At 41.4% G+C, this 25,259-nt stretch overlaps 2 protein-coding genes across 2 annotated transcripts in view; one reads left to right on the forward strand and one right to left on the reverse strand.

The window, feature by feature from the left end:
* Positions 1-25,259, reverse strand: part of LOC117496148 (NLR family CARD domain-containing protein 3-like) — a gene marked incomplete at its 3' end in the record, with an annotated part of 682,747 nt that overhangs the window by 163,531 nt on the left and 493,957 nt on the right. The window lies entirely within an intron of this gene.
* The window catches only part of fbn2b (fibrillin 2b), a 109,264-nt gene that overhangs the window by 55,313 nt on the left and 28,692 nt on the right, over positions 1-25,259 (forward strand). Inside the window, 30 exon segments of the mRNA XM_034147073.1 lie at positions 1,685-1,837; positions 4,136-4,354; positions 4,450-4,593; positions 8,443-8,562; positions 9,187-9,312; positions 9,581-9,703; positions 10,172-10,296; positions 10,298-10,448; positions 10,529-10,582; positions 10,675-10,800; positions 11,491-11,616; positions 12,134-12,253; positions 15,133-15,270; positions 16,077-16,127; positions 16,307-16,432; positions 17,469-17,696; positions 17,936-18,061; positions 18,157-18,285; positions 18,449-18,574; positions 19,495-19,620; positions 19,738-19,860; positions 20,465-20,590; positions 20,738-20,863; positions 21,269-21,391; positions 21,932-22,054; positions 22,961-23,086; positions 23,173-23,295; positions 23,868-23,990; positions 24,713-24,874; positions 25,023-25,091. Of these exon segments, the coding sequence (XP_034002964.1) occupies positions 1,685-1,837; positions 4,136-4,354; positions 4,450-4,593; positions 8,443-8,562; positions 9,187-9,312; positions 9,581-9,703; positions 10,172-10,296; positions 10,298-10,448; positions 10,529-10,582; positions 10,675-10,800; positions 11,491-11,616; positions 12,134-12,253; positions 15,133-15,270; positions 16,077-16,127; positions 16,307-16,432; positions 17,469-17,696; positions 17,936-18,061; positions 18,157-18,285; positions 18,449-18,574; positions 19,495-19,620; positions 19,738-19,860; positions 20,465-20,590; positions 20,738-20,863; positions 21,269-21,391; positions 21,932-22,054; positions 22,961-23,086; positions 23,173-23,295; positions 23,868-23,990; positions 24,713-24,874; positions 25,023-25,091 (3,861 nt within the window).

Genomic DNA, 25,259 nt, shown 5'->3' on the forward strand with positions numbered 1-25,259 from the left:
TTTGCGTATTGTACATTATATTTCATATGGGTTGATCTCTCACTTTGGCCCTCGTGCTCCAGAAGCAGGATGTATGTCTCTGGTCCTGGAGGTTATACTGTTGGCTATCCGCCTGTGTTTTGTGTACTGTACCATGGTGAAGTATGCCAGGGGGAGCTGTTGGGGGGCCGACAGTAATCAGAGCCTAATGCCCTGTCACACGGTGGAAGTTTGGAGAAAAAAACCCAAAGAGCTGTCCAGTCAGCCAGTCTGTAAAAACACCTCAACAAATGAAAGCACATGCCTGTGTAGCGGAGCAACACTAGCGAGCTAAACCACCGTCTGGATCCAATTTAAGTCATCATCATCCTCATCAGCAAACCCCCCCCCCCCCCCCCCCTCTCTCCTCTACCCGGCCTCCAGCTCGGTCATTCCTAAGGGATGTTTTTTACATTGCGTATTTGTCTACGTTAATATACGTATGTGAACAGGCATATGGTGCGTTTTTCTTGTACTTGCCCTTGGATATGTACAGCAGGAATGCATATCTGTGTGTGTGTGTGTTTAATTGCATGTAAATGTGTGTGTGTACTGTACAACATGTGCTCCCAGACACAGCCCCTCATGTTCAATCTAATTGGCAAGAATTGCTCCACATGGAACTGATTAATTCCAGACTGCTGGCTCATTAGTGAGTTAATCGACTTGAGCTCCTCCCTCCTGTCCCCCCTCCCTCCTGTCCCCCCTCCCTCCTCTCCTCACTCCCTCCCTTCATTCTGCTTTCAGCTTTTTTCTGTACATGCACTTAAAAATTCCCCTTCACATATGTTATCCACTTTCTAAAATCACACGTGCGTTCTGTCCGTCTCACTCTCGCCTTTTCGCCATTTTTCTTGGTACTTCCCCTAAATACCCAGAAACCCCTGTGTCTTTTTCCTCTCCATTTACTCCTCTTCACACCCGCCCTTTGAACCGAAGCCCCCTCGCCTGCCCCATTGACCCTGACCTGGGAAACTGTAACAAATAAGACCCTCTCTAGGAGGCCCTTCAGATGCCTTCAGTTAGCGGAGACCCCAGGCAACCTTTCCCCCTGCCAGCCTGTGAGAGGCTTCCTCTGCAGCCACCAGCCTCTGTTCACTGCTGTTTGAAATGTTTTCCCACACACTAAGCATCAGTGGTGCTAAAAATACTAAATGTGTGATCTAAAATGCAGCAGCTGTAGATGAACTGGCTGAAATACCCAAGAAACTGTAATTGTTTTACTATTTTCTGACATTTATATTGACTAAATGATGAAATTCTACAGAAAATAATCACTAGTCGCACTGCCCATAATTGGCTTGACAAGAAGGGTATATCAATATGACAATATTATTTTGTAAAATACCAGGATAAAGATGTTGCAATTACATTTTAAGGTAAGAATATCATATTTTTAGGCTCAAATATGTAGGTAGGAACTTAACTTACCTATTAAACCAAGAAAAACAAACCATAAAACAATATTGAAAATCTAAGACGATATCCAGTATCCACAAAATCGATAAATTGTATATTAGCAATATATTTCCCAGCCCTACCCTAACCCGAACCCCAAAGTAAATACATAAAACCCCATCAGCCATGTGTATATTTGTATTTCCTGACGACCTTTTGCCCTGCTGTCTGCTCTCTCCTCTAACTCTGTTGATTCTTCTTCCTCCAGATCAGCGTGTTGGCACCTGTTTCTCGGCTCTGGCTAACGGGCGCTGTGCCGCCGAGCTGAACGGTCAGTACACGAAGATGCAGTGCTGCTGCGACACGGGACGCTGCTGGGCTCTGGGACAAATCCCCGAGATGTGCCCTGTCCGGGGGTCTGGTGAGTAACCATGGAAACAAGATGGTGGAACAGAGGATACATGTCTTTATATGTTGTTAGAAAAATATAACTCGTCACCGGCTTGAGATTCAATAATCAGGATACATGTATTTATTATCCTTGCAAGAATGGAAGTAGTCATCACACACAGAGCATTTGGTACAACTAGTTCCTGAACAGTGTCCTTCACATGCTGATATATATAAGAGAGGGAGTTACACAGTCACAAGATGGAGGAATACGAGTTCTTCTAGGTAATCATACATCCTGTCATGTTCAAAATACTGACTTTTTCTCAAAATGCGGACTTTTTCTAAAAAATCTGACTTTTTCCTCAAAATCTGAGCTTTTTCTCAAAATCGCTAAATTCTGCATTTTATATAGCTATCATATGCCTAAAACAGACCTGATGATCTTCTAGGTAATCATACATCCTGTCATGTCATGTACACAGCTACGTAGGGCCTTTGTTATGACGTGCTACTCTGATATTGGAAGAGAACATTCAGTATTTTCCCAACATATGTGAACTAATTTCCAAACAAAGTTATGGATATGAGCCCTAAATCAGGACCCAAAATCCATTCCAATCCATTTATTCTTCTGTTGACAAAGAAAATGGCATTTCCATAACAGGTTGTTTCTAACTTGGCATGAGCTCAGGCAGTAACTAAAGCCGTAGATCGTCAAGTTTTCAAATTAGTTTAACAAAGTCATGTTAAACTAGACAAGACTGCTTGTGCGTGTGACATCCTCTCAAACGGATGATGTCATGAGCACAAACTAAACTGAGAAATATGGAAAAGATTTGTGGAAGATAATGACCCGTCATCTCCTCAGTCAGTCTGGAATTCAGAGAACTTTCTCTGCGTGAGAGTGTGTGATCCAAAACTGAGCAGACCGCCAAAACAACATGTGTGTGTGAGAGTGTGTTTCATTTCAACTGTCAAATTAACATGCAAACATACTGTACATGTATATCATTCACGAATACTCTACCTAAACATACACTAATGATCTGCATACATACAATTATTCAACAGCAACAGCCACTTAAACAATGCGCTTGACTCATTGTAATCAAATGTCAGAGTAGATTAGAGTAGATTATTATAGGAGCCACATTTTCTCCAGTAACTTGGTCAAGCTTTGCTGCAGTGAGAGAACAATTATCCACTTTTACCTACAAACTTCAACAGAAGAACATCAACATTTATCTTTCGTGCAATGGCCTTTAGGGATTCCAGTTTGCCACGAAACAATGAGTACATTATAAGTATTGATTAAGAGGGATCCAAAGGGTTTTTCATACAGTCTGAATTAGGGCTGCACGATTTGGGGAAATAATCTAATTGCGATTTTTCTGACAGATATTGCGATTCGATTTGCGATTTTGTTTTTAAGCGACCCAACGGAAGTTTATTGTAAAATGCGGCCATATCTCCGGCTAGGAAGGTCGTATCAACGTGCTCCCGTCTCTAGCACCCCCGCAGCCCGAGCTACGAGTGAAATAACTACACTTACATGAAACTTCCGTTGGGTTGCTTTAAAGTCAAGCTTCAGTTTAAGACTCACCCTGTAATAGATGTAGAACATGTGATGGAGCATCACTAACCTGACTCAGATGCTTTGTTTCACCAAACCATCTAGCAAAGCTCCATTGGAAGCCATTTGGAAAAGTATTTAAAAAATACTTGGCAGGTGATTGGATCAATCTGTCTATCACCTTGTATCATGGGCCACTTCTGATTGGTTAACAATGACTGGTACATGTGGAGCACAGCACTTCTGATTGGTGTGGATGACTGACACACAAGACATTTTTTTTAATTGCATCATTTCAAATCGCGATTTCGTTTCAAAATCGATTAATCGTTCAGCCCTAGTCTGAATTACATATAAGAATCAATACAAACATTTTAAAAACAAAACATTTACAGTCCTCAATGTATTACTTGTGTACCTATACTGTACATAGGCCTAGTAATGAAACATTGTCCCAGGTAAGGGGGCTTACAAACAACATCAAAACATACCTCCATGAAGGACTCACATGAAGTTACATTAAAACACAATCAATATATGAATGAAAAAAAGAAAGTGTGCATATTTGTATTAAAACACAGTCTGTTTGTCCACATTGAAGTGGGAATGAGAGTTTTTTTAAGTTCTCTTTTTTACCAGAGATGCTCTTGGATCTTGGTTGTGAATCTGTTTCCCCCTGCTACATCTCAAAGAAACCAATGATTCGTACCGTAACGCATCCTCTGACTTGTTCCCTGTGATCTCTGTCTGTAGACGAGTTCAGGCGTCTGTGTATCGTTGGAGTTCCCCAAGGACACGGCCTCCCTCCCGGCTACCCCAACGGACACTTCCCCAATGGCAACGGAAACGGCAATGGCTACAACTACAATGGCTACAAGTATCCTGGAGTTCCTAACGGTAACGGTAACGGAGGCATCGGGGGCAACGGAGGAAGCTTTGGAGGAAACGGGGCCAACGGACACCAACATATAGGTGAGAGGATCTGTGTATCTGAACACTCACAAGAAGGAAAGGGCGTGTTCTGCAGTTGTAAGTGTTTTTCTTTATTGTTTGTTGTGTTTTCTCAGGCTCGGTTTCTGTGAATGAATCCATCGACGTGTGCAAACATTTCACCAACCTGTGTCTGAACGGACGCTGCATCCCCACCCTGCAGAGCTACCGCTGCGAGTGCAACATGGGATACAGACAGGACGTCCGCGGGGAGTGTATCGGTGAGATGCATGCTCTCACACAGCATCTCATTTAATTCATTCACAAGTTAAATAAGAAATACAGGTACAATCATGAGAGATAATGGAGACATGCGAAATGGGACACCCCAATAAGCTATAGTACGCTTGAGACCAGGGGCCAAGACAATTCAAACATAAAATATGTACATTCAGCTGCTTAAAGGTAGGGTAGGTAAGTTTGAGAAACCGGCTCGAGATACACTTTTTGTTATATTCCATGGAATGCTCTTAACATTCTCTGGGTCTGAATATCTCAAAGGTTGTGGTGACTGATGTTGCACTCTCTGATCATTCCTGTGTTTTCTTTGAGAGCTCTATTTCTGTTCACAAAAATGTTCAGAAAGAGGTAACCACAAAGCGATATTTAACTGAAAATACTAGGGAAATGTTTACTCATAATTTCTCATCCACACTTGCCCCTGCTAACATCTCAGTAAATGAGCTAGTAGATCATTTTAATTCAAAAATTCAAAATGTTATAGATACCATTGCTCCAACTAAGGTAAAGGAAGTGATTAGCAAGAAAATATCTCCATGGAGAAAGGCCATGACCGTGAGAACAGAAAAAAGAGAGTGTCGAAAAGCTGAACGTAGGTGGCGAAAAACAAATCTCCAGGTTCACTTTGAAATCTATAAAGAGAGACTTGGCCTTTATAATTTGGAATTGAAAAACGCACGACAGTCTTTCTTCTCTGACATCATTACCAAAAACAAAAACAACGCACGTGCCTTGTTTGCTACCGTCGACAGACTAACTAACCCCCCAGTGTCAGTAGCCTCTGAATTTCTATCCACCAGGGCGTGCAATGATTTTGCCTCCTTCTTCACTGACAAAATTCAGAAAATTAGACAAGCAGTCAGTGCCTCTACATCAGGTACAGCAAATGTTTTGTCCCTATGTCCACCTAATATCAATTCAAACACCATGACACAATTCCATCAGATTAATGGTAAAAACTTAGAGGACATTATTCAACTTCTGAAATCCTCCTCCTGCTGCCTTGCCAACAGGATTTTTCAAAGATGTCTTTCCTTGCATGGCCTCAGATCTACTTCATATAGTAAACACATCTCTTCACTCAGGTATTTTTCCAGAGGCCCTGAAAACTGCAGTCATTAAACCGCTCTTAAAAAAGAATAATCTAGATGCCTCAGTAATGAACAATTACAGGCCAATATCAAACCTGCCATTTCTAGGTAAAATCATTGAAAAAGTAGTATTTCAACAGTTGAGTAACTTCTTGCATTTAAATAACTGTTTGGATGTGTTCCAGTCAGGATTTCGTCCAAACCACAGCACTGAGACTGCTCTTGTAAAGGTCTTCAATGACATCCACTTAAACACAGACAGTGGCAGAACTTCAGTGTTAGTATTATTAGATCTCAGTGCTGCATTTGACACTGTTGACCACAACATATTACTAGACCGACTAGAAAACTGGGTGGGACTTTCGGCAACAGTTCTAAATTGGTTTGAGTCCTACTTAAAGGACAGAAAAAACTTTATTTCTATAGGTAAATACACATCTGAGTTGACAAATATGACATGTGGGGTACCTCAAGGCTCCATCTTGGGGCCTCTTCTCTTTAACATCTACATGCTACCACTGGCTCAGATAATGAAAAACAACAAAATAAGTTACCATAGCTATGCGGATGACACACAAATTTACGTAACAATTTCACCAGGAGATTATGCTCCAATTCAAACACTGAGTAAGTGCATTGAACAAATCAATGACTGGATGTGTCAGAACTTTCTCCAATTAAACAAAGATAAAACTGAGGTAATGGTTTTTGGAGCCAAGGCAGAACGTATAAAAGTTAGCGCTGAGCTTCAGTCTGCAATGTTCAAAACAACAGATAAAGCCAGAAATCTAGGTGTAGTCATGGACTCTGACCTGAGTTTCAACAGTCACATTAAAACAGTTACTAAATCAGCCTACTATCACCTAAAGAACATATCTAGGATTAAAAGACTAATGTCACAGCAGGATTTGGAAAAACTTGTCCATGCTTTTATCTTCAGTAGACTCGACTACTGCAATGGTGTCTTTACAGGTCTCACTAAAAAATCTATTAGAAAGCTGCAGCTAATTCAGAACGCCGCTGCTCGAGTCCTCACTAACACTAAGAAAGTGGATCACATCACTCCTGTTCTGAAGTCTTTACACTGGCTTCCTGTGTGTCAAAGAATAGATTTCAAAATATTGTTGCTGGTTTATAAAGCTTTGAATGGTTTAGGCCCAAAATACATGTCTGACCTATTGCTAAATTATGAACCATCCAGAACCCTCAGGTCTTCAGGGACTGGTCAGCTTTCTGTCCCCAGAGTCAGAACTAAACATGGTAAAGCAGCATTCATTTATTATGCTCCGAATATCTGGAACAAACTCCCAGAAACCTGCAGGTCCGCTGCAACTCTTACTACTTTTAAATCCAGGCTGAAGACTTTTCTTTTTGCCGCTGCTTTTAATTGAACTATTCACATCTTAAACTGCACTGTAACTTTTAACTTTTATCCATGTATTTTTTCTTTTAATGTTTATTTTATTATCTTTCCTTTTTAATGACTGATTTTAAATGCCATTTTTAAAATGTCTTCCATTTTTGTAAAGCACTTTGAATTACCTTGTGTTGAAAGGTGCTATATAAATAAACTTGCCTTGCCTTGCCTTGCCTAACATCCCGATAGCAATGAATATCTTAAGTGCTTTGACAAAAAATCCATTAAAAATGTCATCTGTGGAAGCCGTAATACTGTATAAAAGTACGACCCGGCCCGGCTAAAATAACTGGATGGCCTACCTGCCTGTCAGCCTTCCATCTGTGCACAAACTTATCTCGTGCCCTCATTGGTCATGTGCGCGTTCGTGTGTGTTGGAGGAGGGGCTCTGTAAGGAAGTGGCAGATTTTCTCCGGTTGTGTATTTTCAAATTCTAGCGCACTCGAGCTGGTTTCTCAAATTTACCTACCCTACCTTTAAGTGTTGCTTTAAGCGCTTTTTAAATACTGCATCAGTGCTCATCAGAGGGGGAAAGTAATTAAGTACATTTACTCAAATACTGGTCAAGTACACATTTGAGGTAGGTTTCATTGTATAGTACTTTATACCTTTACTCTACTACATTTTGGAAGCAAATGTTTTTTCTATTTACTCCACTGCATTTATTTTACACATTTATTTACTTTATAAATAACATTTTTTACACACAATACTTAAATATTATTATTTGGTATGGATTAAACCATCCAACATTATATTTTTAAGCACCAAAAACCATCATTGGGTTAACAGAAAATGTATTGGCAGCAATTTTGCAAAGAAGTCCCACCGTTCCAGCTTCTTAAATGTTAAAGATTTGTTCAGTTTCTTATGCAATGAGTACATTTTCCTCATTGTACCTAAATACTTTTACTTAAGTACCATTCTCGATGCAGTGCTTTAACTTGTATTGAGTATTTACAGTGTGGTATTGGTATCAAGTAAATAATCGGAATACTTATTCCACTTTTGGTGCACATGCAATGTTCTTCAGTCAGTCCTCAATAACCATATTGAGGCAGACAGAGTCTCGACAGGTAATGGCATGCACTGCACTGCCATCTTCTGCTCATTTAAGGAACTAAATATAAGTGTAGGTTAATGCATAGGTTGGAAAAGTTAATAAAGCAAAATGTTACTTTCCCAAATGTGAAAATGGTACAGCTGTTTTTTTTTTTATCCACAGTTGTTATTATCTGGTTATAATTCACATTGCCAGTCCAGATGAGTCATGGTTTCTCCGTCCAGATAAGTCATTGTTTGCTTTATTTTCTTCTCCCCAGATGTGGATGAGTGTGTGAGTAATCCGTGTGTCAACGGAGACTGTGTCAACACACCTGGAGGATACCAGTGCAAGTGCCATGAGGGTTACCAGGGAACCCCCACGAAACAGGCCTGCATGGGTACGTCTCCCTCTGCTGTGTTTCCGTGACATAAAGGTGTTTCTGTAGACCCAATTTCCTTTGGTAATAGTGTTTTCTTGGCTTGTGTAAGCAAACATCTGAAGAAATCAATCAAACAGTTTGGCTGAAAGGCAAAAAGTAATTCTGAATTTGGTCTTTGGGCAACTCATCATATTTTAGGGCAAAAAAAACAGCAGCCCCATTGTCCCCAAAAAGTAAACAATGAAGTATTTGGTATCTGGGAATCATATTAAGTTTCATATAAAACATATGCTTACATTTTCATTGTAAAAATATGCTTATTTTGACTTTCAATAAACACAATTGTACAATTCCTTTCAAAAGCCTTGACCCTAAATATTGAAACACTTTTCTGTAAATGTCAAAGTAGCATCCATATAAGATCCTTGCACAATATATTTCCGTTCAAAATGTCAGGCCTTTAGACAAATCAGAACACATGTTTTTGCAGTTTTGTATTTCATGCAAAATGTTGCCTTTGCCACACATTTCCTAATACTAAACCCATGCACTTTGTTTTCTGGTTTACACATGTGTTATGTTTTGAATGACAGATGGTTAAAATACACACTAAGCCCTGATCATCTTCCCTCCTCTCTGCAGATATTGATGAGTGTATTGTGAACGGAGTGATGTGTCGTAACGGCCGCTGTGTGAACACAGAGGGAAGCTTCCAGTGCATCTGCAATGCCGGCTTCGAGCTCACTCCTGACGGGAAGAACTGCATGGGTGAGCAGCAAACACAGAAACAGGCTCAACTACACTTTAATTTATGTCATTTGTTAGACGCTTTTATCCAAAGCGACTTACATACATTCAGTACTGTGGACAATCCCCACAGGAGCAATTTGGGGTGAAGTGTCTTGCCCAGGGACACAACGACATGCTGACTGCAGTGGGACTCGAACTTGCTACCCCCTGATTCCAAGTCCAGCACACTACACACTGAGCCACAGCATCCCTTGACTCAAGTTCTCCTCCTCTTATTTCTGTCCAGATCACGATGAGTGCGCCACCACCAACATGTGTCTCAATGGCATGTGTATCAACGAGGACGGCAGCTTCAAGTGTATCTGCAAACCGGGCTTCGCTTTAGCACCTAACGGACGCTACTGCACAGGTAGGAAGATTTATAAAGAGCAAACACAGACTTGAAGTGTTGGGCCTGTTTTAGAAGTCCAACATCCTCTGAAATAATCCAGAAAGTCCAGACATCTGTTGAGTAGGAAGTAGGACATCTTAAATACAACACATAGCAATTTAGATCATTCTACATTTCAGATACCTACATGTGTCCTTATCAAGCTCTCTATGTTTAAGTATTTTAAAATTGATCAAATCTTAGCATCTAATTGTATTTATTCAGTAAAAATGTTACCCTTGTATGAAAAAAACAGCGACTTGCATAATTCAATATGTTAGAGATGTAGTTGTAGAATTTGTTTTACCTATAGGTTAGAATAATAAAAAACATACTCTATAAAAGATTAATTGTATAGAAAATCCTTCGCATATTTTCTGTCTTGAGGAATTCTCTTTCAGTCAATCAGAGACCTGATGTATAAATTGTGTTTCCTCTCTCCATCAGATATCGACGAGTGTCTGACTCCTGGCATTTGTATGAACGGCCGCTGCATCAACTCCGAGGGCTCTTTCCGCTGCGAGTGCCCTCCAGGCCTGGCCATCGATGTGGATGGGAGAGTGTGTGTGGACCACACACATGAGGACCACCTGTTATGGCGCCATTAAGATGGGCACATGTTCTCGACCGTTCCCCGGTGCGGTCACAAAGTCTGAGTGCTGCTGCGCTAACGCTGAACACGGCTTTGGAGAGCCCTGCAATCCCTGCCCCTCCAGAAACTCTGGTACAATCTTTAATCTGATTTAGTCCGTTTAACCCTTAAGTCTTGGTACATTTTTCTAAAGCTACAATTTCTACTTTCAGCCGAGTTCCAGGCTGTTTGCAGCAGTGGTATCGGCATAACAGCTGATGGCAGAGGTGAGTTTGTTGCTCATGTGAAAGGGTTAGGGTTAGAATGTTTCCACAGTGCTAGTTCAAATCAGTAGCCTATAATGTCTGTCTTTTCCTAGACATCAATGAGTGTGCCTTGGACCCGGACATTTGTCAGAACGGCATCTGTGAGAACCTGAGAGGAAGCTACCGCTGCATCTGTAACATCGGATACGAGTCTGACACCAGCGGCAAGAACTGTGTTGGTGAGTCAAGTGGAGTCACTGGCTAGCAAAGTTAGCCATGTTTCTGTGTTAAAGTAAATGTACCTCTGTTTGAATATCCCCCACTGTATCCACAAGTTATACAGGTAATTGCTACGACAGTGTAAAAAGCAGAGAAGAGCCATCTTATTTTACAGCGGTAACTTTGAAAGGTTTGGTAACATTAGCTAACATTAGCCGTACTAAGCTACTAGCTCAAGCAAGCACCAAGGAGCTTTAACCCACATTTAACATACTAGCAAATCATGTATTTATTATAATATCAAGATACTGGTCCAGAGGGCGCCTTAGTAGTCTTAACGCCAAAAACGTTTCATAGCTTCTAGTGTATATGCTGGTTATGTGGCCCACTAAATATGCGCAGTAGTGATTTTTCCGCCCTTTTCACCACGACCTGACGACTACATTATGATGACGTTGCATACTTTTTAAATCGCTTTTCTTGGCTCCAGGCAGCAGCAATTAGTGATTTAAATGACAAAAGTGTGTTAATATTTCATATTATTTCAACTTATGTTAATGTAAGAGAACTTGTAATTTATTTTTGTTACAGCAAAAGCTACACAGTCTGGCTTTAAAGGGCTGGTTTACGCAATAAACCCTCTACATTTCTCAAACCTCACATTACTTTTTCCTATTTTCTAACCCTCGCCTTCTCTCGCCTCCCTGCAGACATCAACGAGTGTAATGTGAACCGTCTGCTTTGTGACAACGGTCTGTGCAGAAACACCCCCGGCTCCTACACCTGCTCCTGTCCTAAAGGATTCATCTTTAAACCTGAGTCAGAGACCTGCGAGGGTAAACACACACACACACACATTCCCTCTGACACACACTCACATGTTTGTCATTAGGAAGTGACATTATTACTGGATGTGTTGTAATGACTGTTTCTAGTCAACATGTGGCTCATGGAGTTGCGGCACACACACTCACACACACACAGACACAGACACAGACACACACTCACACACACACAGACACAGACACAGACACAGACACAGACACACATTGCCAAATTGTGATACGATAAGATACGATAATACTTTAATGGTCAGATCAAGTCTGACATTTGACTTGCATCACAGCAGCTTCATGTGTAACATCAACATCTATCAAGACACAATGCATGAACAACAAACAACAAACATTTCACATAACCGCACAATCACTGAGAGAAAACATTTTCAAAGAGCCTTTAGCGTGCATTTGATCTGGGATATAGCTCTGTATTCACTGTGAGGATTGACTGATGATGATGATGATGATCTATTTGAATCAGCCTTGACCTAAGGTGTGTGTTTGCACGTTCCAGATATCAACGAGTGCGACTCCAGCCCCTGCATCAATGGAGCGTGTCGCAACGTGGCCGGGTCCTTCAACTGTGAGTGCACCCACGGGAGCAAGCTGGACTCCACCAACACCATCTGCGTGGGTAAGTTGTTCCCATTTCCCCTCTATGGGACCAATAAAGGTATTCTGATTCTGAAGACCTCCGTCCTCCAGGATCCTTAGAACTACTTCAGATAAATATATCATTACTAAGACATGACAATGAGTGACAATTGGTTCAAGAGTCTTGTTGTATGAAATCCTCATTACTCACATTTTCACAGCATTGCACATAAAGTGACATTTTGTCTTTCCATTTAACCCAGGGGTGTCAAACTCAATTTCATCGCGGGCCACATTCGCATAAAGGTTGCACTCAAAGGGCCGGTTGTAACTATATAAATATATAATATATATATAAAATAATGTATTATATGACATTATTGCCTCTGAATTGGATTATTATCGGATAGGATAATAACTTAGTAATTAACTACGTCTGAAAGCAGAAGTCTAGGGCAAATAATTGCAAGTCTCTTCAGTGTGCATGTCACAAAACGAGATGCATTGTGGGACATGTAGTTTATGGGCAACGTGCTTCTGTAAAGCGGCATGTAACCGTATAATAAACATATTATATTCTTTGCAAGCTCTTGCTGGGCCACATAAAAGGAAGTCGCGGGCCGGATTTGGCCCCCGGGCCTTGAGTTTGAGACCCCTGAACCCATGCTATTAAAGAGGGGTGCAGTGACTTATCTTTGTAAGCCAATGGGATTTTTCCATTGGATTTTGCGTTGAAAAAGGGCTCCGTGGCAAACACACATTCGTGATACTTACATGTTTTCTTTAGCGGGATAATTTCGACATATAAACACCACTTTGATAATAGTTTAAGCATAAATGCAATTGCCGGAAGCAAAAAGCTAACATTGAGCTATAAAGGAACTACATCACGTTCACGGGTTTTCGTGGCAGCACTGCAAAGATAAAGGCGGCTAATATTCAGCGGGATGACTTTATAAAAGCTTCGGTCACTCGGATTTGTTGTGAAACGTTAAAAAAAATATCTTTGGCGTTTGTTGACACAGATTTTTTTTCTGCATTCTAACCAAAGACTCAGACGAGGAAGTGCTCAAATGCTAACTCATTTTTCGGGTTCAGGACTCATTCCTGCACCACCAAGAGCAGTGGTGCAGGTCATAACAACATTGCCCATGAGGTGAACTGGCACCTCTGAAAATAACAGCCTATGCTCCTTATCTGGTTTTGATTGGGACTTGAACGGGAACACTCTGGTTCTAAAGTCCCTATTGTACTCTTATCAAGGTTTACTCTACGCTTTTGTACACAAACACTGAGGGGGTCTAGGTTTCTCTGAGCCATATCGAGAAATCATCCTCAGATGTTGGGCAAAACTGCACACACTGATGATGTGTTTGATAAATACTCGCATGCCATGGCCTTGGTTCACATGGGGATTACTTTACTTCATAAAGATCCGCCCCAGATTTAAAACGTAAAATCTGGTATTGGTTAAATGTTCCACTTGTTTGGGGGTTTCCTACTTTGGGGAAATCATCCTGAGAAAGCTACATGCTCATACAGAATACAGATTTTACTGTTAGTGGACAGGAGAATGAGTCACTAAATAAATACTCATACATTTTACACGAACTGGCAATGCCTAACATCGACTCATTCCTCGGGTCTGGTTCATTTCTGTTTTGTTTCACAGCCCATCACTCAGCGGGGGGAAGAGAGGGAAACTAAATGATGGTTTTGTGTTTGGGTGGCCTTGTGGTTTTGGGGAAAAGGTGACACCGCTATGCCTGTACACTCTTTCAGGCCATTAGGAATGAAATAGCATAGGATTAAATGTAATGATGCATGGGGTTTACTTAGCTCAGCATGTAGGCAAATACACACACGGTTTATGGCAGCGTGGAAAGTTGAAGGTGACATTTTGATTGTTTTTGTGGTGTGTTTTGTTGCCATAGTTAAGGGAACCCTGTCCATATTTTGACATTTTGACCACCGGTGGTGCTGTTACGCTTTCATTGGCGGTTAACTGTTTGCTTTGTATGCACACTAAAAATATTTTAGGCAAGACACTACAGGCTTACCAAATGTTGAAAGTTTGAGCTATGTTGCTTCTACGTGTTTTCTTTCAGACTAGTCAAAAGAAAAACCTCTAAAATACACATTAAAGTGTTTCATTTAATAACTTTGTCTATTTGTGTCTGGATTTTTCAGCTTAAGCCGCCAAAAGTTAGCATTACATACAGTAAGGACTCATTTCACTTTAAGGAATAACGTTTCAGAAAACTTGTAATACAAAACATAATTAATGTAAGTATTGAACCTTACATTAAGATATCATGGTGATATCTACTTGTTTATTATTTTACCCTATTCACAGCTCTTCAAAGGCCGTTTTCTCAAAAATAATTGTATCTATATTTTGAAGCTTTTTACAGAGGGCTTTGTTTGAATAGCATTTAAATCATAATTTATAGAGCATTTTATTCCTAAAAACATGGCTGTTTATTGACAGTATTTTCAGATTTTTGGAGTGATAAAAGAGATATCCAAAATACCCTCAGTAAAAGCCGTTGACTCTGATATTTTTACATAAGAAACAATAATCTGAAACGTTGGTTAAACCAATATCAATATTTCTGCCTTGAAAATGTATTCAAATGAGCAGATATGTAATAAAATATAGCTAATTGTCATATTCAAACATAACATTTTAGAACATTTGTTATACAAAAAGCACTTAATGTCAGTAATGCACTGGGGAAGTTTCATGGTGATATTCATTAGTTTACCAATTTTACCATATTCACTGTTGTGTTTCCCCTTAAAATAAAACTGCACTCAACTCATATGTGAGGTCTGAAGGAAACACACAGCTAGCATTGAGAGTGTGTTAACTTAACAAGGTGTGTGAACCTCTCTGTCGTTCCTCCCGCTCCACAGACAGCATGAAGAGTACGTGTTGGCTGACGATCCAGGACAACCGCTGCGAGGTCAACATCAACGGAGCCACGCTGAAGTCTGAGTGCTGCTCCACGCTGGGAGCCGCCTGGGGCAGCCCCTGTGACCCCTGTGAGATCGGTGAGTCCACACACACACACACACACACACACACACACACACACACACACACACACACACACACACACACACACACACACACACACACACACACACACACACACACACACACACACACACACACACACACAGCTATCAGTTATTATGTTAGTCATGCAGTACGAATTACTTACTATCAACAAAATTTACATCTTAAAAGTTGTTTCACATTTAGAACTGCTTTACAATTATTAATAATACATTATTATAAAACCAAACAAAATTCGGAACAAGTAAATTGATAACGTAGATTTAAATTTTTTTATGGCTGCTTAGGTCAAGAAAAAAGTACCATTGTGGACATCATAACTTGACAAGACAAATGTTGCATTTACTGCTGATTTCCCGAGTTAGGACGTCGTTCTTCTGATTTCGGGGTAGTTCAGGAGTTTTCAGTCTTTATTTGGAAATGGTTGAAACAACATTTTCGTTACAGAGAAGATGTGTTGCAGGCCATATGTTGCTCAGAGGTTTTAAACAACATGTGGATATCTGTTTAATAGTTGTTGTTCAGACTTAAGGGGCTGTTTTAGTTAATTTTCCTAGTCTGGACTCTGGAGATACATTTTCAGATTATTCCTACACCACAAGGATTGTTTGTTGTACTGTATATGTTGTTCTCTAGTGTTTTTATCATTTGTATTGTATGACATTGCTCCCATTCTGGCCTATACTTTCATGACATTTTGGCAAACCAATGTATGCACTACCAACATTGCTCATAGATACATTGTCTTTACTACATCTCTTATCTCCTCTCCCCTCAGACACCGCCTGCTCCCGAGGCTTCGCTCGTATGAAGGGCCTGGTGTGTGAAGGTAAGAACATTTAGGAGCTTAATGAGCGGTGAAGAGCCTGCAGTTTGAATCCACGCCCCTCAAATCATCTCTTTGTCCTTCTGATGCGCTCTAAAGTCCTGCCTGTAGGTTTCTGTGTAAAGTGCTCATGTCTGTGTGTGTTTCACCTTGTAATCCTCTAACTGTCCGGCTCCCTGCAGACATCAATGAGTGTGAGGTGTTCCCCGGAGTGTGTACAAACGGCCGCTGTGTGAACACTCAGGGCTCGTTCCGCTGCGACTGCGTCGAGGGCCTCAGCTTGGACAGCACGGGACGCACATGTGTGGGTAAGAGGACGACAACACTCAGAAAACACTCTCCACATCCCCATGAAACTGTTAGTTCTACAGCCTGTCATGTCACTGCACTAATAGGACAAACATCAACGAAAGAGCTGCAACGATTAGTGGATGCACAGATAAATAGTCGTCAAATATTTTTGATAAATGATTGTAATCCTAATGTTCATACAAATGGCAGATAATGCTGTTTCCAGACTCTCAATTATGGAGATGTCCTGCTTCACTCCTGTTTTATATCATATTATATCATAAGAGAAATGTGTGGATTTCTTGACTTTTGAGACATTTAAAGCCATTTCTTTGGTTTTAAGAAACCAGAAGGGACATTTTTTACTATTTTCTGAAGTGAGAGGTCTTAAAAACTATGAAAATCAGAAATTCAATTACAATAAAAAATGAATATTACAAGAGAAGATGTCACTGTACCGTTGGGAGAAAACGTAGAAAAACAGGTAGAGCTGCAACATTACATTACATTACATTGCATTTAGCTGACGCTTTTATCCAAAGCGACTTACAATAAGTGCATTCGACCAAGAAGATACAAACTTGAAGAAAACAGAATCATATAAGTACATCCGGTTTCATAGAGCCAACACATTTCAAGTGCTTTAGATAAGCCAGTCCTTGTTTAGTATATAAGTCCTTTGTTGGTATATAAGTGCTTAGTTAGTATATAAGTGCTTAGTTAGTATATAAGTGCTTAGTTAGTATATAAGTGCTTTGTTAGTAATTCTATGTTAGTAATTCTATCGCTCGATATAAGTGCTCAATATAAGTGCTTTGTTAGTAATTCTTTGTTAGTAATTCTACTTCAACAATAAGTCGATCAAAGGTAAAATAATGGCTAACAATGAGTACATGTGTGTGAATGGCACCATGTATGGTAGCGTCTGTCTCTGTATGAATGTGTAAATAGATGAATGATGCCGTATATGTAAAAGTGCTTTGAGAGGTTGTAAAGACTGGAAAAGCTTTGTAGAAATACATTTCCATTCACCATGTCAACCATCCCCTCCAGATACGCGTAGCGAGCAGTGCTACCTGAAGTGGCACGAGGATGAGTGTGGCGAGCCGTTGCCGGGCAGATACCGGATGGACATGTGCTGCTGCTCCGTGGGCTCGGCCTGGGGGGTGGACTGTGAGGAGTGTCCCCAACCCAGCTCCCCGGAGTACAGGAGCATCTGCCCCCGGGGGCCCGGCTTCGCCAACAGAGGGGAGATCCTCACGGGAAGACCCTTCTACAAAGGTACCGAGAGAAAATGAGTTTCAAATTCACATGTGGTTCTAAATTATAACAACAAGCCATTTTCATTTCACTAATTGCATCCCTCTTTGATATTTTGACGTGATAAAACCACTAGTTACATGTTGTTAACTTCCCCAGCACTGTTGAGGTCAAATATGTATCCAGTAAATTGTACTATCTTGACCAAATGAGAGTCTTTCTGTAGACTACACCACGCTAACTGTGTCTCTCCTCTCCAGATGTGAATGAGTGCAAGGTGTTCCAGGGTCTGTGCACCCATGGGAGCTGCAGGAACACCATCGGCAGCTTCAAGTGTCGCTGCAGCAACGGCTTCGCTCTGACCGCCGAGGAGAGGAACTGCACCGGTACGAGGGGAGCGGGACGTCGAGTTTATTTCACACTCATGTCACACTTAGAGAGCAGTTACTGAGCGTACCTCTGCAACGTCTTTGGGTTTCAGATATTGATGAGTGCCGCATCTCCCCCGACCTTTGTGGGCACGGAGCCTGCGTCAACACGCCCGGCAGCTTCGAGTGCGAATGCTTCGAAGGCTACGAGAGCGGCTTCATGATGATGAAGAACTGCATGGGTGAGCTGGAAGTTCACACACACACAAATGCACTGTTTAAAATGACCCACCTTTGTTTGACACCCAGAGAAATCACAGTTTGGAAGATCACCTCACTTTTCTATTACTTTACATGCTTTTCCCCCTCCTTTTTATTAATAATTTCCTCCCTCCCTCCTGACAGACATCGATGAGTGTGAGAGGAACCCCCTGCTGTGTCGTGGAGGAACCTGCCTGAACAATGAAGGAAGCTACGAGTGTGAATGCCCCCCCGGACACGCGCTCAGCAACGACGGATCTGTGTGTGAAGGTAGGTCACACACACACACACACACACACACACACACACACACACACATATGCATTCACACACTTGGGGTGATGGAGTTGATTTGTCTGCGCCATCTTGAGTAGCGTCCCAGTGGCCGTATTTGTGCCGGAGGACCGAGGATTGAGGAGTGATAACGGAGGAGCGATAATCGAGGAACTACCAGACCATCCTCTGGTGAAATCCTCAGACACTCGCCCCGTCCCCCTTACTGTGTATCGCTCACTGATTGGACGATGCAGCGCATGCACTGATCTGGCTGCTGTCAGACGATCAGCTGTGCGGCGTCATCACAAACGGACGTCGCTTCACGTGACGCTCCGGAGGAAACGACGTCCCATTGCTCTTAAAACTCATTTCCCTGCTTCTCGTGGTTTCCTTGCGTCTCTCCATGCTTCCCTGGTGGGAGGGACTAGTCGCAGGGAAACGACGCAAGTGAGGGACGCAAGGAATCCATTTAACCGAAGTGAAACGCACCCTTGGTGTAATATCATTCTGTGCACATCCATTTTTATTTTAAGAGCTAGTGAACATATCAAGGCATGGGTATTTGATAAAAGACTTAAGAGACCAGAATAAGTTCAGTTCTATTTAATAACAAGGCCATTCAAAGTGCTTTCATACAAAAATGAAAGACATTAAGATCATTAAGAAATAGTGCAGCGGAAACACATTCTAAACATTAAAAAGTAAATAACAATAACACAGGTACATGAATAAAAGTGGGGTATAAAAGACTTGAAGCATGTTTGAAGTGACTCTTTTTAACATTTCTTCAAGTATGTAAGTCCAGTTCTATCAGTTATATTTAATAAAGTAAAAAAGGCACATAAAAAAAGTCATAATAGCAATACACTACACTCTATATACAATGCCTAATTATTGACTTGTTTCCTTGTCAGATGTGAATGAGTGCCAGCTGAGTGACAACCTGTGTAAACACGGTCAGTGTGTGAACGGGCCGGGGACGTACCAGTGCACCTGTGACACCGGATACCAGGGGACCCCCGACAGACAGGGCTGCGTGGGTGAGTGAAACCAACCTATCTATTTTATGGCAATGACTTACTGTGTCTGTGTAGTTTGTAACTCCTATCTAATGAGGCCTAGATGTAAACTGCAGTGTTGTTGACCTTTCCCTGCAGATATTGATGAATGCACCATAATGAACGGCGGCTGTGAGACTCACTGCACGAACTCAGAGGGAGGCTACGAGTGCAGCTGCAGCGAGGGATACGCTCTGATGCCCGACCTGCGCACCTGCTCAGGTAAACACAGACATCATGTGTTCAGTATAGCTGTAGTTCAATTTCCCCTTTTAAGAAACTAAAACTATTAAGATATGAAACAATGCTATAATGCCATGTCTGATAGTTATTCCCATGACAAAAAAATAAGCTTTTTCAGTTTTTTATTTATGGTCTTTTTCAACATACATGCTTCCCCAAACTGGGGGACGTTAAAGCTTCACTGGGGAGCACAAGGCCTTCTTGATTTTAAAGAGTGTATGACAACTTTACATTACATTATTACACAGATAATTGTTTTAAAAGTTCGTTAAAAAAGGTTCATTAAATTAATCTCTAACGTGATATTCACAGGAAATGATCTGTACCCAAATGAGCATTTTGCACACATTTCCCGCAGTAATTACATTCACCATTTGGTTTATCTGTACAGTTTATCAGTTGTTCTGTTCTGTTATTGTTATGCATTGAACATAATAACAAATATCAATAAACTATGTCACTTAGCCAGGGGTTAGAAGTGGACCGAATGGAAGAAAAGGGGTTCCTTAAGTTGAGGGGTTGGGGTTTTACATGGTGTTTCAGCTATAGCCTATTCAAATGTATCCTCCTCTGTTCCTGTCAGATATCGATGAGTGTGAGGAGTCTCCGGACATCTGTGACGGAGGACAGTGCACCAACATCCCCGGAGAATACCGCTGCCTGTGTTACGACGGCTTCATGGCCTCCATGGACATGAGGACGTGTATCGGTGAGAGGACAAGCAAAACTAAATCTAACTTTGCAAATCATTTTCTTTGTTAACTGAGGTTCCTGTCTCATTATCTGTCAGTGTGATCTCTAAAGACAACTCATATTCTCACATATTATCGGTGTGTGTCCCCACTTGTGCGTCTAGACGTGAACGAGTGTGACTTGAACCCAAACATCTGTCTCCACGGCGACTGCGAGAACACCAAAGGCTCCTTCATCTGCCACTGTCAGCTGGGATACTTTGTGAAGAAGGGATCCACGGGCTGCACAGGTACACACACACACACACACACACATGCACACACACACGCACGCACGCACGCACACACACACACACACACACACACACACACACACACACACTGGGTCTTTGTCCTTATCTGAGACGAGTGTTGAGACAGTTCACTCATGCATAAAGTATTTCCAGGTCTACAGTTTTTTTTAAACGACAATTTATTAATGACATACTACTTATAGAATTAAAACTACCTGCTAAGCAAAAAGACAAATGTTTAACCTCTATGCATGCCATAAATAAAGAACCATCTCACAACAACAACAAAAAACAAAGGCCAATGTTCCTTATTTTCATTTACATTGTTTCGTTTGATGTTCAAAGGGAAATAGCCAGTACCAGAATGTGTGTGAAAGCTAATTGTTTCGTATGTCTCTCCAGATGTTGATGAGTGTGAGATCGGAGCTCATAACTGCGACGCGCACGCCGCCTGCATCAACGTGCCGGGCAGCTTCAAGTGTCGCTGCAGAGACGGCTGGTTGGGAGACGGCCTCAAGTGTGTGGGTGAGTACAGGTCCATTTTAGGTTGTAAAACAAGTACACAGACACAATAGAGACACAACATTGTGGTTTAAAGTATAAGCATAATATTTGTGGAACAGCAAGAGCGCTGGTATTGCGGGAGTTTATATATATATTTTTTTGTCATCTTGTGAAGATGGCGTTAAAAATCAATTAAAGTTTGAAGTAAAACAATTAAGTTTTGGTGAAATTGTCTTGTTACAGCAGCGTGTTAAAATGCATTGCACATGAGTTATACATATAAAACAATAACAACAAACATAAACAGATAAAGATATAGAAATATCTATAGAATACACAACATAAGATAAACAGATTAAGTTGGAAAATACTATATTAGACCCACATGCAGTTATTTGAGTTAAAATGTGAATGCAATGAGGTACAGTCTGATTACAATACACACAACTGGTTTAGGGTTATTGAAAGGGGTCAAAAGAAAGAAATCAGGTTAAACACTTTAAATTAAAACCATATCAAGATCGGCTATTAATTCCTTATCCTTCCTCTCTCTCCCTGCAGATCAGGACGAGTGCTCTGCAGAGGATCACAACTGCAACCCCAACGCAGACTGTGTGAACACGCCGGGGTCCTACAGGTGCACCTGCAAGGAGGGCTTCAACGGGGACGGCTTCTTCTGCTCCGGTAACATCCCAAACGTTCAGATAATTCAACACTAGCTGCTATACATGTTTGAAGCCATTTTGCATTTCTATCTTATTTCTAAAATGAAAATGAATGTTTTGTATATGATGATTATTGTTTTGATTGATGCCGACTATCAATGTATTATTACGGTGGCGTCACATAGGCGTGGTTTTGGCCCTTTAATAGACGACAGGTGACAGGTGCTCACGATGAGTGGGAGGCGAACAATTTATTAACCGCGCGATAGAGACCGCATGGTGAATTCTGGATGAGAAAATGTACCCAAGATATATGGCTTCGAATCTTTTGTTTAAGAGTTTAGAGTTTTGGTTAGTATTTCGTCAGTTTTTCTTTAAATAAACGCCGATATCTGATCATTAATGTGGATGCGTGTTAGGAAAAATCTCGGCTTGAGCTTCAATATCAGGATGTATTTATTATCCTTGCAAGAATGGAAGTAGTCATCACATACAGAGGTTACTGTACATGGGACAAATAGTTCCCTGAACAGTGTCCTTCACATGCCTTAAATACAAGAGAGGGAGTTACACAGTCACAAGATGGAGGAATACCGGTTCAAAGCAGTATTCAATGTTTAGATCAGATTAGCTAAGGCCTGCGTAAGCAATAAACATGACAGTCACATGTCTATCTCCATAGAGGCTGAATCATCATGTTAATCACATAGCTATCATATGCCTAAAACAGTCCTGATGCTCTTCTAGGTAATCATACATCCTGTCATGTACACAGCTACAGTTGGGATACCTTTGTTAGCATGTTACTCTCATATTGGAAGAGTACATTCAGTATCTTCCCAACAATGCGCGTTGATTTTTCTGACCGCTCATAACAACATGTGCACAGAGCTTTATTTATAACACGCTGGCCCCTCTGTTTCAGATATGGACGAGTGTGCGGACAACGTGAACCTGTGTGAGAACGGCCAGTGTCTGAATGCTCCGGGGGGGTACCGCTGCGAGTGTGAGATGGGCTTCACCCCCACCGAGGACAGCAAGGCCTGCCAAGGTGCTGCACTCACTCTGTCACATGTTATCCCTCTTACTGTGCTTTTTTCATGCTCTAATTAACATGTTATCTCGTGTTTGCTACAGACATCGACGAGTGTAATTTCCAGAACATCTGTGTGTTCGGAACGTGTCAGAACCTCCCCGGGATGTTCCGCTGTGTGTGTGACGACGGATACGAGCTGGACCGCAGCGGAGGAAACTGCACGGGTTAGTGCTGCTCTGAAACTCTAACATCTCTTACTTCAGACACAGAACAGACTCAGCTGATGTTCCCCGACCACAACATCTTCATTTATGTATTGCATTTCCAGATTAAATTATTTGACGAAAGATATCTATGATATGCATAGTCTACAATCATCTGTTTAGTCCCTCCATTTCTCTGTTTTTGTTGCATTGAATTTTTTTCTTGAATGCAAAACATGCACTAGAAAAACATAACAACAACAACAGAAACATATGTAGATGTCAAATGTATCCATAAGCAAAAACAAATGTCATGTTGTCAACAAAAGTCAATAAAAAAAAGTGAAAAACAAAGTTAGCAACATAAATCAAGCAAAAACATATTCATTATCAGTCTACCTTCAAACTAAAAAGTTAGTGTGTGTGACATAAAACAAGATTATAAATCATTAAGTAGTACAGCTACACAATTATTAGACAGAATATATTCAAGATATAAGAGTTCTACATTTTGAGTCCCTTCATTTTCTCGAGTTGCTCAACATACATGTCAGGAAGGTGTCTGTAACCTGATTTGTCTCTGTGTGTTGCAGACATTAACGAGTGTGCGGACCCTGTGAACTGCATCAACGGTCTGTGTGTGAACACGCCGGGCAGCTACCTGTGTAACTGCCCCGCCGACTTCGAGCTCAACCCCACCGGAGTGGGCTGCGTGGGTGAGTCAGAAACCTCCTGTAATAAGCTGATCATAATGAGGGACACCATGTGGGTCTCCTCCATTAAGCATGACTCTATGATGGACTATATCTAATGTATTTGGTATTTGGATGGATGGATGGATGGATGGATGGATGGATGGATGGATGGATGGATGGAGGATGGATGGAGGATGGATGGATGGATGGATGGATGGATGGATGGATGGATGGAGATGGATGGATGGATGGATGGATGGATGGATGGATGGATGGATGGATGGATGGATGGATGGATGGATGGGATGGATGGATGGATGGATGGATGGATGGGATGGATGGATGGATGGATGGATGGATGGATGGATGGATGGATGGATGGGATGGATGGATGGATGGATGGATGGATGGATGGATGGAGGATGGATGGATGGATGGATGGATGGATGGATGGATGGATGGATGGATGGATGGATGGATGGATGGATGGATGGATGGATGGATGGATGGATGGATGGATGCTTTATTTAATTTATCCCAATTTGGGAAATGTTTGCGTTGCAGCAGCATAAAAAACACAAGGCAATGTTAATAAGAGAAATTAAGACACAAGAAATAAACATGTATTGTATGTTTATTTTGTATGTAAGCACCACGACACCAAGTCAAATTCCTCGTACGTGTCACCCTACCTGGTAATAAACCTGATTCTGATTCTGATTCTGAATATGTGACGTTCTCAGATACTCGTGTTGGGAACTGCTTCCTGGACATCCTGGCCCGCGGTGACGGAGGAATCTCCTGCAGCGCGGAGATCGGAGTGGGGGTGACCCGCGCCTCCTGCTGCTGCTCCCTGGGAGGAGCCTGGGGAAACCCCTGTGAACTCTGCCCCGCCCCCAACTCCAGTACGTACCACAGATTATAAGATTCACTGCTGAGTTTAAGGCCTAGTTACTCAGATCTGATGGTTAACTTGGGTTTCAATTTCCTGTTTTTCCCCACTCTGAAATGAATAACAAACTAATCTGTGGTGTGTTTTTGTCCTCTCTGTAGCGGAGTATAAGACTCTTTGTCCAGGAGGAGAGGGATTCAGACCCAACCCCATCACTGTGATCCTGGAAGGTAAACATCCTTCTTTCTCTGTTTAACAGTCCTTTATACTATTACAAAATGTACATGTAGCAGGAAAACACTCAAATTAAACTATTACAGAATTACAAACATGTACATAAAATATACATGAGTAACAGTCAATTTTTGTGCTACAGAAGAGCCAAGGTTTGTTTATGG

The sequence above is a fragment of the Trematomus bernacchii genome, unplaced genomic scaffold (genome assembly GCF_902827165.1).
Source record: "Trematomus bernacchii unplaced genomic scaffold, fTreBer1.1, whole genome shotgun sequence".
In the NCBI taxonomy this organism is placed as follows: domain Eukaryota; kingdom Metazoa; phylum Chordata; class Actinopteri; order Perciformes; family Nototheniidae; genus Trematomus; species Trematomus bernacchii.